This window comes from Kryptolebias marmoratus, linkage group LG13 (assembly GCF_001649575.2).
Source record: "Kryptolebias marmoratus isolate JLee-2015 linkage group LG13, ASM164957v2, whole genome shotgun sequence".
Lineage (NCBI taxonomy): Eukaryota > Metazoa > Chordata > Actinopteri > Cyprinodontiformes > Rivulidae > Kryptolebias > Kryptolebias marmoratus.
The window spans coordinates 14119019-14132649 of NC_051442.1; the positions used below are offsets into that span (position 1 = coordinate 14119019).

Sequence of the window (13631 nt, forward strand, 5' to 3'; positions counted from 1 at the left end):
ACCTTTGAATGTTGACTCCAGTCAGCTAAAAATAATCTATCTGGTCCTGTAAGAAGGCACCAAGGAAGATAAAACCCTCAGTATTTTGTGTTTTCATTCATCTTTTGGCTCTTTTAGGAGACAGTTATCAAGTAGTCGAGACAACATCAAGCTCTGGTGATATTATCAGTCTGAGCTTCAGCTTTTGTTCCATTAAACTACACTCTGCTTGTTGGAGTAGACTCACTGATGGTAAAGTCTAATAATCAGGAATAAGGAACACCACAGCGCACAGTCATTGTAGCAAAATACTTTATTTCAAACTACACATCCCAGTAGTGGACAGCTGAAATCTGTCATCGGAACAATCAGTACATGAGCTTCATGCTGGAGGTTTATTGGTATTTAAACATGGAGGCAAAACAGTTGTAACACAAGTCTCCCCTAAATGTCCCAGAAATGCAGATCTTTAGGGAAGAACAATCTTTTCCTTTACGATGCCCAGACATTTTAGGTTCTCCTCTTTTTAACCGAAGCCACTAAACATTTACAATAGTCTACGAATGACAAAAATGCGTCAAAATGCGCAACATAAAACACTGGGAAGGAGGAAAGAATCGGCATAAAAATACCTGCAAATACAACAAAATACAAGCTTATCACATAAAAAAAAAAGAAGAAAAAATTCAAGCTGGTGACCAATCAAGTTCCTTTTCTTTTCTCTTCAGGAATATTATTAAGTTATTGTGGATTTAATATATACATAATAATTGTAAAACATTTTGTGTTCTCTTGTTTTTCTGTTTTTTAAATATACAGCTAAGGAGCAAACCCCATGGTAAAATTTTTCGCGCAAAAGCTGCACGTGATGCACCTTCGAGCGCGTACTTTTTTTTTGTTTTTGCGTCATAAATACAATATGATGGGAAAATTCTTCAGCAAAATCAAAAAGCGCAAAGGAAATGCACTGAACCTCTAATGTAACATTCGACGAACTCGAGGCATTTAATCATGTGCTGCACAAAGAGCAGCCGCAAACATCCGTCTCGAGAGGGTTTTAAATACGATCCACAAAAACAAACCAAAAAAAAAAAGGTAGCAATGACTCGGCATAAAGAATACTGACACCCTCTGCCCTCCTGGTGCTGTTGAACATAAACTTATATTGCAAATATTACAGGTAGTTGAGAGAAGACTTCACTGGCTTAAAGAGACATTTTTGGATCTTCTATTTTCTGTTTCTGTTTTTCCTAAGTTCCTCTTTGGCAAGACTGGCAAAAACAATCAAACAACAGGATTAAATATACATATAGATATAGATATAGATATCTATATATCTATATCTATATAGATATATAAATGGATTAACATGAAAAGAACCTGGGGTCTCATTTATAAAAGAGAGCATGTCAGCCACAGGTGGAGGTAAGGGCGTACCCGAACTGACACCATTTAAAAGAAGGATGGACAGTGTCGTGCCATAAAGTGATGGTCTGCCAAAAACTGATTGGGCGTGCCACCATGAGGGAGCGCGCTCAGGTGTGAGCGGTATTAAAGTGCCGCTCTTCTGCGCTGAGGGGGGAGCCACTGTCCCCTCATGTGTCAATCTGTGGTACACATCACCCTGGTGATCATCCAGGGAGAGGAATGTGATGAGGAGAAAACTTAAAAACTTATTTAAGATTTAAGTTGGCTTAAAGGCCTTTTTTTTTTTGAAAGGTCCCTATGACTCACCAGCTGTTTTGAAAGCTTATTATAAGGTCGATCTAAGATTAAAGTTTGATTGTGGAGTGAAATTAAATATCTGAGGGGAATAACAATGCAGTGTGGCTTCAGTCCCCCACTTCACCATCTGTGTCACCAGTTTCCCGTCTCCAAAACGAGCGTACGCGTGGGTCAGAGTTTGCGCTAGGGGCCGCACATTTTCCCGTCAAGTCTGGGTTTTATAGATCACAAGCTCTGCGTGGAAGGCCACGCAGGCACGTTTCAGGCCCCGTTTTATAAATGTGACCCCTGGTAACTAAAAATCTTGGCAAGAGATCTGGCACAAACCGTAAAACATCGACAGCAAATCCCCTGCAGCTTATGTGACCTCCGGCTGAGTGAAAATCAGCCTGCAAGACTTGTGGCAAAAAGTAAACAATCAACAAAAACAAAACAAAACAAAAATTAAATTAAAAAACACTGGACTTCTCTCCTCAACGGCCCTCCGGTTCTGCTTTACCGTCTTCAGAAAAGTCCACACAGATTCAAGCAAAGTCTACATAATCAGCATAGAAATGTAAATCCAGAGTAAAAATGTCAATAAATGTGGAATCGAAAGGCAGCTGGTTATTCTAAGACGGCACAAGCTTCAGTGTACTACAGTATGTCGCACAGTTGTGCTGTCAGTGGTTACAGTTTCAGGGAATACACACAATGACCCTAACCAAATGAAATAAAGTACTTGAAATAATCTCAGATTATGGCGTCAGTACAGGTTTGCTTCCCACTGAAGACTTTCCCAGCCGCATAGGTGGAAGTTTTAGCGAACAGGGAGGCGAGGCGAGAGCCCAGCTTCTTCTCCGGTTCCGTTTTCTTCCTGTTTGAAACAGAGGAAGAGTTCAGAGAGTTTCACCTTAGTCGTATATCTCAGGGGGGATACCACAGCGTGTGTGTGTGTGTGTTTTCCACTCACATTTTTATCGCTGCCCACACGCTCAGACACACTATCAGCAGGGCGATGACAGCAATGGCGACGTAGATGCAGACAGGCGCCGGGTCTGGTTTCAGCTCGGGTGCAGCTTCTTCTTTCTCTGAACGCGACAAACAAACAAAATTTGTTTTGAAGTACATTAAATCATCGATACGTGAAGGTGTCAACAATACGTAGGAGTCAATCATCAAATAATTCATTGAGGAAAAGTTCAAGTTTTAACCTCTACACACCAAAACCTCTACACATCCCACATTTTTTAGAGATTTTTGCCCAGCAGCAATAATATTACGATTTATGTGTTTAATTTTACATTTCTGGGTACCTTATCTGTTCAGTTGTATGAAAGTGTTTGGTTATTTTGGGTAAGTATTGCCATTGATGTGAAATGTAATCTACTTTTCTTTTTATCTTTTTGCCCCCATTAAACCCAAGGTGCTCTTTCATTTATTTATTCTTTTAAAGTTTCCACAGACTGATCACCATCGACATATATCTGTGGGTAGACAGAGAGACGTGAGGCTGAAGACTTCTACAGAACAAGGATATTAGCTCAAAGTTTGTTTGTTAGTTTGTGTTGACATTTTAGCTGGTTTAGAGTTTGAAACAGATTATTAATATCATATTATGATCAACTGTCAAGAACCTGAACCTTAGCTGGGCAACATTTGTGGAAAAAGCTGAAACTACAATGTTAAGTTAAAAAACTTGCAACACAGTAGCAAAAAGCTAAGACCATTAAAACAGCAGCTAAAGGGAAAAAAAGCAGCAGTATTGTACCCAAAACCTAAAATTAGCAAAACAAAACCAAAAGTAGATACAAAGAGCTCAAAGGTTAAGTTCTCTGATCATTTTGATGGGAAAAAATGTTGTAGGAAAGTTAAATATTTCAAAAAGTATAAAAGTGACAAAAACCTAAAGTCATAGCTGTGACGTCCTGAACGAGCCGAATATTTTGACATATAAGTGGTTAAAGTAGCTGAAGGTTTGCTACGCAGGGCAGAAAGTACGAACAGGAAAACAACAATGGGAACGCTGAGACATTCACATTTTTTAATGCAGTTGCTTTTCAGCCGCTAAATTACACATAAATATGTGAAGAAAGCGTCCAGGGGCTGTTGAATCTCAGACGATACATTTTCATTATCCCCCAAAGAAAACAAAGGTTGGAAAATTCCATTTTTTGCAGTTCTGTAACACGTTATTACCTGAGTGGCACACTTCATTGCTCCAGTCGCTCCAAAGGGTTTCATCGACACAATAGGTGCTCAGCTTGGAGCGGACCTGGAAGCAGTTTCTCTCCATGTGGAGGGTGGTCGGCACAGTCAGCTTGGTCTCTTTGGTCTCTACGGTTCTCTGCAAAATAATTACAATTAAGTCATTACAAACATGTAAGGAAATAATGAAACAGAATATCAACACGGTGGAATTATGAAAAACTGCACTTCTCTGTCTGACTCCCAAATACATCCCAAAGCTTGTATATTGTAAATTATATAGGTTTTTTTTTTTTTTTAGATTTTTAGATTGGCGGTGCCTCTGTGATTTTAAAGTCAACCTGATTCAAGATGGCCGACTGCAGGATCCTCAGCGAACACAAAAATGGTTATTACTCAATCAATTTTACAGATCCTGAGCTCAAATTTGGTGTGATAGTAGATAACATTGATCTCTCACACGTACTTTGGCTGCTGCCAGCTTAATACATCAAGGGGCAGGCCCCACCCAAGTATTTCACTATTTTTGTTTTAGCTATAATTGCCGTGGGGTGTTAACACAATCCGCACCAGGTCTACACATGACGATCAAAGACTTGCACTTTACGGATGAGTGAAATAATCTGGTATTTTCCTGTCAGTTTTCTGAGTGACGCTCACGGGTGGATTTGCTGTAATGAAGCTGTTGTTCACTGCCAGGTTAGAAAACATTCTTTCTTCACGGGTTGTTGGGTTTTAAATCGTGTCTGCACAACAATCTCTCTGAAGGTAAACAGACTGACATCAGATAGGGGAGAATGGAGGAAAGGGTCAAGTGTCTGACTACTTTACGGCGGCCGACAGGTACAAACGGCTAAACACAAAAAAACTCCAAATGCAACAGAAAAATGCAGCAACTACCAAAAACACCAGCAAGTAAAAAAAGCTGCAACCTCACTCCACAAAATGGAAGTGCACCAGACCACTAGGGGGAACTCCAGGTTGGCTTTAGCGGTGTCTTCCTGCCGTTTGACGCGGTGCTGGCAGTGAGATGTCGGTCAGCCCACCTCCCATCGACGTTATATACCTATATATGCCCGTGTCTCCCTCCTCCTTGCAAATATCCAACTTAGAGTCCCCCTGGTGGTCTGGTGCACTTCTGTTTTGTGGGGTGAGGTTGCAGCTTTTCATACTTGCTGGTGTTTTTGGTATTTGTAGCGTTTTTCTGTTGCATTTGTTTTTCTCATTTGTTTGTTTTGGAGTTTGAATCATTCACGTGTTTGCGGCGCATTTTGTTGTTTTTGTTCTTCGAAAACATAAAAAATGACTACAGCTCAGTTAGTTTTACATAAAATTTAGTGTGCTAGTGGCTGAGACTGATCCTAAACTTAAAACTTTGGCATTAACTGTTGGAGTTAACCTCATTCCTCTGTCAGCAAAATATCTGATGACCTAATGGGCAGATTTAAATGAAACTTTGACACTAGCCAATACAAGAATGGCTGTAACTCTGTCAGTTTTAAAGATATTGACCTAAAATCTGGCATGGCAGTAGCTGGCACTCATTCACAACACATACTCTGAGCATCACATCCTGCAGCATCATGTGACATCACATATACTGCTATTTGAAAACCTGAGCAGTCAATGTGCATTCATTTCTCCTGTTTTTTTTTAACTTGTTTCTGCTAAGGAATTGCTGCAAAATTTGAATTCTAAGAGGCATAAGAACCTTTTTAAAAAGGGGGATGTCAAGTCAAGAAAAATCACTTTACAATGACAACTTTAAGTGAATGAAATGGGGTAAATTTGTGCTAATCAGTGTTTTAGATCAATTCAGAAGGCGTGAAAGTGTGTGTATGAAATCTTGCAGGTTCTTACAGTTACATTAATACTTATTAAACTCCTCCTGCAATGATTCCAAACTCTTGCAAGGACTTTTAGAAAATGACAAGCCTTAACAAAAAAAGACGACGACAAAAAAAAGCACATATCAGATCATTGTACCATGGTTATTTTTCCATCAGGTCCCTCATGAATGTGCTCCACTTCCCACTCCAGGCAGTACCCAGGAAGCCTCGTCACAGGATTCTCCCAGAGCAGCTCCAGCTGCCCGTCTGAACCTGCCTGCAGATCCAGCTTTTCTGTGGCTGCAGGCTTTACTGCAAAAACATTAAAACCATGAGCAATATTTTGTGATAATATAGCAGGAAATGAAACAGATCTGGTGGACGATGCGGGAAACAACAAAAAAAAGGGGGGGGGGTTACGTACTGTGGTTTTGGATCTGCAGGGATGCAAACACGGGCTTCAGGGGCCCTTCAGAGGAGGAGCCGTTTACGCAGAAGATGATATCAGAGAATTCAACCAGGGAATTTCTCGAGAACAGGCAGCCGCTTCTGACTCCAGCTGACAGGATGTATTTGGGGCATTCCACTGCCTGCTCCAGAGCTTTGTACCTGGGGAGGAGACAGACCAAAAACATGCTCATCCAGGTGGATATGCTGGGAGTGTTAAGAGCAATTAACAGTAAAGAACAGTAAGACAAAACAGCTTCTGCCTGCATGGATTAAAAAGAAAATTTTTAAAAAAAAAGAAAGTGAAAACAGAACAACTGATGCATGTCGGTGCAGCTCATTTGGAAAGTTCACACAGCTTTCAGACACAGTTTGTCCCTCCCTTTATTTCCTGCTGCCTATCTGTGGTCGGGTTGAGGAGGCAACAGGTCCAGGAGGGGAGACCCAGACATCCCTGTCCCCCCCTTCCGCCAGGGCAACGCTCTCCAGCTCCTCCTGGGATCCCAGGATACATAACCCCTTCAGTGACGTCTGGGTCTGCCCCGGGCTTTCCTCCCAGTGGGACGTGCCCGAAAAACCTCCACGGTTTGTTTTCAAGTTATTGTAAATAACATGTTTTGTCTGGGACGTACCAGAAAAACAGATTTTGCTGCGAGTCGGCTGGCGTCCTCAGGCTCCTTGTCCACGTGCACTCCACCCTCTCCATGTTCTGGAACATGCACGTGAACTCCTTGGCTTCGGTGCCCGCAATTCCTATATATATATACATATATATATATATATATGTATATATATATATAAAACAAAAAACAAAAAACAACAACCAACAACGAATAAGTCTACGCGTGTTTTTCGTCACACATCTCCTCTTTGATCGTAAACTGGTTTCGGGACTGACCGGTGCTGGGGGCCTTCTGGATCAGCTCGGTGTAGTTCTCGCTCCTGCGCAGCACGCCGTCGGTGCAGGGACCCTTCGCCAAGGTGTATGCTCTCACCATGACGTCTTTTGATGGATCAAACTGGGCGCTGTAGGTCTTCCTAGTTGTCCTGAGGGCCTGCCAACCCAAACACACGGGCGTGTTACGACATCTGACAGATACAGTTTTGCTCTGACTCTCATCCACCACCCTCAGAAACGCCTTTAGGAACAACATTCACTCATCAGGAGGGCATTTTACCGAGGGGTAATGTCTGAAACAGCAAAACTTAAAAGGAAAAAAAACCTTGAAAAAATAAACCATAGCTCAGATGTTTTTGAAACAAGGTTCAGTGGAGAGGTTAGGATCATTAGCATGTTACCTGTTGCAGATTTGAACAACCAAAACGACGAGCTAACAGCTAGCCTGAGCAGGGCCAGGATCAAAGTGGGTTTCTGCCATCTTGAAACAATTCCAATATGAGTGATTCACATGAGGAGTACTTTATAAGCTTTTACATCACTGTCAGTTTTGCAGAAATATGATGATATTCCTGCAGGAAGTGCTACAGCTAGCTGCTGTCAGCGTTACCTTGCCGCCGCTAGCTACAGAATTCCATGTCCATGACCGTGGCGTGCGAAAATGGCGGTGATGTAAAGGTTTCGGAAGTGGCAGTTGAGTGAAAAACGTTGTGAAATCATTGAGCTGCTTTAGGACGGCGGCAGCCCGCACAGGCCTCGGCCTTGGCCTCATTCAGACTTGCCGTTAGCTGGTGAATTCTTATGCATCACACGGCACCCAAACTAAGCTTAGCTTGTCCCAGTCCACGGCTGTACGTGTTTACAGGAAAAAGACTGCCACACCACGTTAAAAAGAAGAAGAAAAAGGTCTATCTACAACAGGTAAGTTATTAACTGTTCATAACTTCTCCACAGAAGCCCATTTCAGAAGAAAATCTAAAATTAAAACATGTTCATTTTTCTATTTGTGCAGATGGTGAGAGTCCCAAAAATAGATTTATTATGTATTTCAAAGCGAGACACTAATATAACTTTCTTAATGTTGCTACTGACAAAATACAGTTTTTACAATTTTTATATTTATTTATTTGTTTTTGCTTTAAGTGGAAAAAGAACCATTTGGAATGTACATAATTCATCTTTAGTAGTATTTTTTTAAAACTCTTAACTTGAGATAAACTTTACCAACCTTAACAGTGAGGTTGTTGCTTTAATCTGAGCCATCTTTGCTTCGTTTGTTGTTTCTTGTTGATTTATTTTTTCTCCTTTTCTAAATCCAAATACAATTAAAAAAAGTAGGAGCAGAACAAGCAGAGTTTCTGCAGCTCCACTGACTCCACGCTTTAGCAGCTTTTATGCAGTCATTTGTGATGTGTTGGCAGATTTACAAAACATGCAGCGCTCCAAAATAAATCTTGTTAAAGAAAAAAAAAAAAAACTGAGCTTGTTGACAAACCTGTTTCTTTCTTCCCACCCAGTTTAAATTATTTTATACATACAGCTTTTAAACCCACTCGAAATTGATGTTTAATGTATTTCAAAAAGCAGTTCAATGCTCTTTTATTATCTAGGACACAAATCATAATTCTGACATGCAAACTAATTATTTTTGGCATTAGTGCAGGAAGATGCTATCAGCGTCAGAAGTGACTGAAACGATAAACACTCACGGCCCATGTGTTCCCGAAGGGGTTGAAGTACTCCAGCTGGTACTGTATTTGGCACTGGGTTACGTTCACCAGGCTGCTTGGTGGGCTCCAGGTAATATCCAGGTATCCGAGACGACCGGGGTCGGAGACTTTGAGGTCCTCGGGGGGGTCCAATGCAAACTGAGCAGCATGTGTCAACAAAAGGCCTTTTTATCACCAAAAAGGAAAAGGGTGTCTGTTTGTTACCAAGGTTTCTCGTGAAACACTGAAGCATTTTTAATTACATTTTCACATAGTAATCATTAGGTACACATCTACAACTGATTAACTTTTGGAACTAACTCAATTCAAGATGGCCGCCACATCTAATGAACCTTAGCAAACACAAACATGGCTGCCACTCAGTCAGTCTTGCAGATGTTGAGCTAAAAGCAGGTGTGGTTGTAGCTGAGAGTCATTCACAACACATACTCCGAGGGCTACAAATTGCTTAAGGTTGAAAACTTTATCATTACCTGTTGCAGTCAACCATGCTTGTCTGTTAGCAAAATATCTAATGAACCACTGGGCGGATTTGAATGAAACTTTCAAAACGCAATCATTGAATGTGCATCCACAACTAATTAACTTTTGGAGTTTATTCAATTTAAGATTGCCACAAATGATCCACATCACCCAACACTAAAAGGTCTATAATTCCGTCAGTTTTATAGATATTGAGCTAAAATCTGATGTGGTAATAACTGAAAGTAATCCCAAACACATGCTCTGATATCACATGAGATTGTGCTTAATGTGATTTTCTAGGTTCGACCAAAACAGTTGCAACTTTCTCATCATAATCTTAATCTTAATCGAAATTTCTGGCATGAAGTGCGGCGGGTGATACGCATTCCTTCGCGGGAATGCTAAGCCTTTCATTTAAAAATGTTCACGCAACACGTTTTAAACATTAAAAAAAATGCTTTTGAGACGCATTCGTTAAAATCAGCGCATTTTGCGTCACTGCACAAGTGGTGCGTAAAAATCTCTGAACTCCTGGACCAAATCACTCAAAACTAGATAAAACAAACAACAACAACCAAAAAACATTCCTGATTCCCTTTTCCCTATATTTACCCAGCAGTGATAATCTGGGTTTAAAGAGACACAGAAGAAGAAAAAAAAATTCAAATGAAATGACAAACATCTGGACCAACCTGTGAGTCCACCGCGGGTCAGGAAGAGCAGCATCAGGGAAAAGGAAGGGGTGAGTGGGGATGTGGAGGCCATGGGAGCAGCGGCAGATAACCGAACCGGGGAGCGAACGGATCAGCAGCTGGAGGAAGACGTGGAAATGCCCAGAAAACTGACGGATCTGACTCACCCAGACCGCCGGCTGACTGAAGCGGAGATCCTGAGGTAGTTATATACGTGAGCAGATCAAAAGATGGCCTCTTTTTTTCCCTCCTCTATAAGGGAGTGGAGATAACCCTTTTTTTCCTCCCTAATGAAGAGTTGCTTCAACACGCACGTTTTGGCTTTGCGCCAGATGCTGACGCAAGCGGGGCTCGAACCCGCAGCCTCAGGATCACCAGACACTTAACTAACCTGAGACCTGAACTCCCTTTCCCTCGAACGTGCTCGGGCGATTTCTCAAAATTTTGTTTGTGCAGTTGCTCAGCTACCTGCAGCAGGGTACACCTGGCTTTGCCATAGCCTCCAGATTTCCTCAGGTTCAGAGGTTTATGTCTGTTTGCTCCTTAAAACAGTGACGTCATTGGACATTAGGTAACAACAAAATATGAGAATGCCTACAGTAGTAGTCAGCAAATTACATACATTTACCATGCATGTAATTATCATATTAATTTTAATATATATAATGTAATTGTAACAGTTCTGTTATAATTGCGGCTGAGTATTTGACCCTTCTTCTTTGCAGAATTGATGGAGTTCTTTTAAATTAGCTGGTTTCTTGGCACCCTTCTTAAGCAAAGGTCAAAAATTTTCCATGGAGTTGAGGTCTGGGCTGTTGATGTCAGCCTGCTTTATCCAATCAGAAACCAGCTCCGATGTGTGTCCGATTGTCCTATTGGAAAACAACACTGTGTCCAAGTCTCTTCTGTTGATCTGAGGCAAAATTGGAGAAGTTGGAGGTTTGTCCCCCTTCTTCGTGATTCCATTCCACTTTCCATGCAGCTACCACCACCGTGCTTGACGGCTGGTGTAGCGTTCTTAGGTTTGAAAGTATCACCCATAAGCACTGTTAGTTTTGCTTGGTGTCATGTGTTCCTGCCTTCTGCGATTTGCTCGTTTGTGTCTCTTTAGTTATTCTGTCTCTTTTTGTTTCCAGCGCAGTTTCTCCACCAGCCCTGTTTTAAATGTAGCAGTTCTCCTTCTTGTCTGTTTCATTCTTCTGGCAGCCATCCAGGAGCTGTGACATCAGGTGAGTGTTCATCTATAAAAAAGATGAAGCTTTTCGCCTCAGGTCGGTTTGCAGACAGGAATTCAGCGCAGGCTTATTATCACTTGCTGTTTGATCAGAATCTTCCGGACAATACTGCAGCAGGTATCCTATCCAATCAGGAGTTTGTCTTCAAAGATAAGAACAGCTAACGAGGCAACTGCCTGAGGGGTTAGAGCTAAACATGATAGGTTGGCCTGCTTATTCACTTTTTATTTTTTATTGACAACAACCTGTATACATGTGCTTGCCATAGTAAGGTCATCCTTCAAAATGCCTGGCTTATAACCAATTTATTTCCTCCACAATCATAATTCTACAAATTAATAATATACGTTTGTTTGTTTTATTCCTAGAAATGCAGGAAATGTAAAACAGTGCCCAAGTTAGGCTATTTTTCCTATAATTTTCAAAAAAAGGTTGACATGTTAAGCAGTCTGCATCACACGCTGGGGCAGGCAATAACTTGCTGAGTCGGGTGAGTCAAAAGCTGGGTCAAATAAGTTGTTTTTCGATTGTCGAGTGTGCCACAACCCGCCTCGCCCCAACTCGATTCCGCACGGTCTCTGTGATTTTCCATGCAACCGAGTGCCACCTCGAGGTGGGCGGGGTTTTCACAGCAAGGCTTCTCGACGCTTCTCTGATGTCAACTTTTGGCGACACCCAACAGGGGAGGACATCGAGGTCTATGGCTGGTTTGTGTTGACATTCTCCGAACCTTTAAAGAAGAGAGCACGTTACAAAAAAAGTTGGATAAAAACAAGCTGGCGGATTAAAATGGCGGTTCTAAAGTAGTCGCTGCCATGATTAATCTGGTGGCCTGGCTCCCCGGCCAATCAGCGGCCTGCAGTCTGCGGATGTGAAATCACCGGCTCGGCGTTGGCTCGCCTGAAACCTTGGTAGGTTCTAAAAACCGAGCTGGAAGCGGATAGAATCACCCAACGGAAAGCCTCTGAACTCGCTTCGGGTCAACTTGAGCAGGGCTGAGTCAAGCCCACAGAAAAAGGGCTTTAGAGGTGTTTTAACCTTATTGTTGTGTCTCAAACATTCAAATTATAACTAAGACAACATTAGGACTGCTTCTTCTTCTTCTTGTATTAACGAGGAGAAGAAAGAGCGTTCAGGACTGAAGTTTTGGGGTGTCCAGGAATCTGGAGACACTAGATGGCTTTAGCTGCTGCAAGAACTGTTCTGGATCTTGATATTAAAAAAAAAAAAAAAAATGATGCAAAGTCAGATAGGGAATAACTTGTCAAGGGAATCCCAAAGGGATAAACACACTTAATAAGTATTTGTCTGAACACAAGGAAGACAAAACAAGGCCTTTATACACTGCTGTCAGTTTCACAATACATGGGTATTTTGGCAGAAATATTATGATATACTTGCCGGAGGTGGACCAGGCTGCAGCAAAAGTGCTACAACTAGCTGCTGCTGCTGCTACCATTCGTGTTTCCAGATAACCATTTGTAAATAACCGTGTATTGCAAAACTGCTGGGAATTCATAAAATAGGGTTCACAAACTGCTACGAGAAAACAGAAAACAGGGCAACAGCGTTATCAGACCCCACCGACAGAAATCGTCCTGACAACACAGCAGGGTGTTTGTTTCGGTCACAGTGTGCTGATCAGCTGATACACATCTTTGTATTTTCAGCTCCCAAGTGTGCCCACTCTTGTTTTCAAACCAGCAATGAGAAAGACGTCGGGCCTCAGCTGCTGGGAGGCTGTTACTGACAATTTGATGAATCATCGTGATGAGGTACCGGAGGCTGTCCATGAGTTGCCTTGGCAGGTGAAGTCTCTTTAAGGAGTAATGATGTTTCATGAAAGGAACTGCAACTCGTGTCAGAAATGTGGGAAAGCAGCTAGAATGAACTTTATTGACAGAGGACCTTGCTATCTATTGGATAGTCACTACAGTGACATTACGTCTGCAAACGAGCTTCTTCCCGGAGGCAAGGGGCTCCGCACACACTAACCACCCGACTGTCAGAATTTTAAAAATTATTATGAGCGGTAACTGCAGCTGTCAGTGCTGTTGCAATGATTCATTTACACACATCCCTGGTGCTGTGTCATAAGTCAGTGCTTCTGTAATGACAGGATATTTTAGTGCTTGTCAACAGCTTCTTTGTTAACTGTCCCCAAACATTCGATTCCTTCAGTAATGTTGTTTTTTTGCACAGCGACTTTACATGAGAGCCGTATAGGTTTCCTCGTTTCGAGAAGAACTCTTCCCCTACAAAAAGTTCATTTTGTATTTTTAGAATGTGTTCACAAAGCAGAGTCTGAAAAGTGCAAGGTAAAATCAGCAAACTAGAAGGTAGCTACACAGTCAGCTGTGGATTGTGTTCCCTTGTAAAACATTTTGACAGATATGAGCAACAGATGGCTGCAGGGGAGGCCTGGCAGCTCATCAAAAAAGAAC

The 13631-nt window shown here is 41.8% G+C and overlaps 1 protein-coding gene across 1 annotated transcript; it reads right to left on the minus strand.

Moving 5' to 3' along the window:
- Positions 1-960: 960 nt before the first annotated feature.
- Positions 961-10210, minus strand: il13ra2 (interleukin 13 receptor, alpha 2). The gene is made up of 9 exons (XM_017431932.3): positions 9953-10210; positions 8775-8959; positions 7066-7222; positions 6800-6920; positions 6145-6329; positions 5878-6032; positions 3883-4030; positions 2657-2774; positions 961-2560 (listed from the first exon to the last, which is right to left on the minus strand). Exons 1-9 carry the CDS (start codon positions 10023-10025, stop codon positions 2437-2439), a joined length of 1266 nt encoding a protein of 421 aa, XP_017287421.1. The 5' UTR covers positions 10026-10210; the 3' UTR covers positions 961-2436.
- Positions 10211-13631: the final 3421 nt, after the last annotated feature.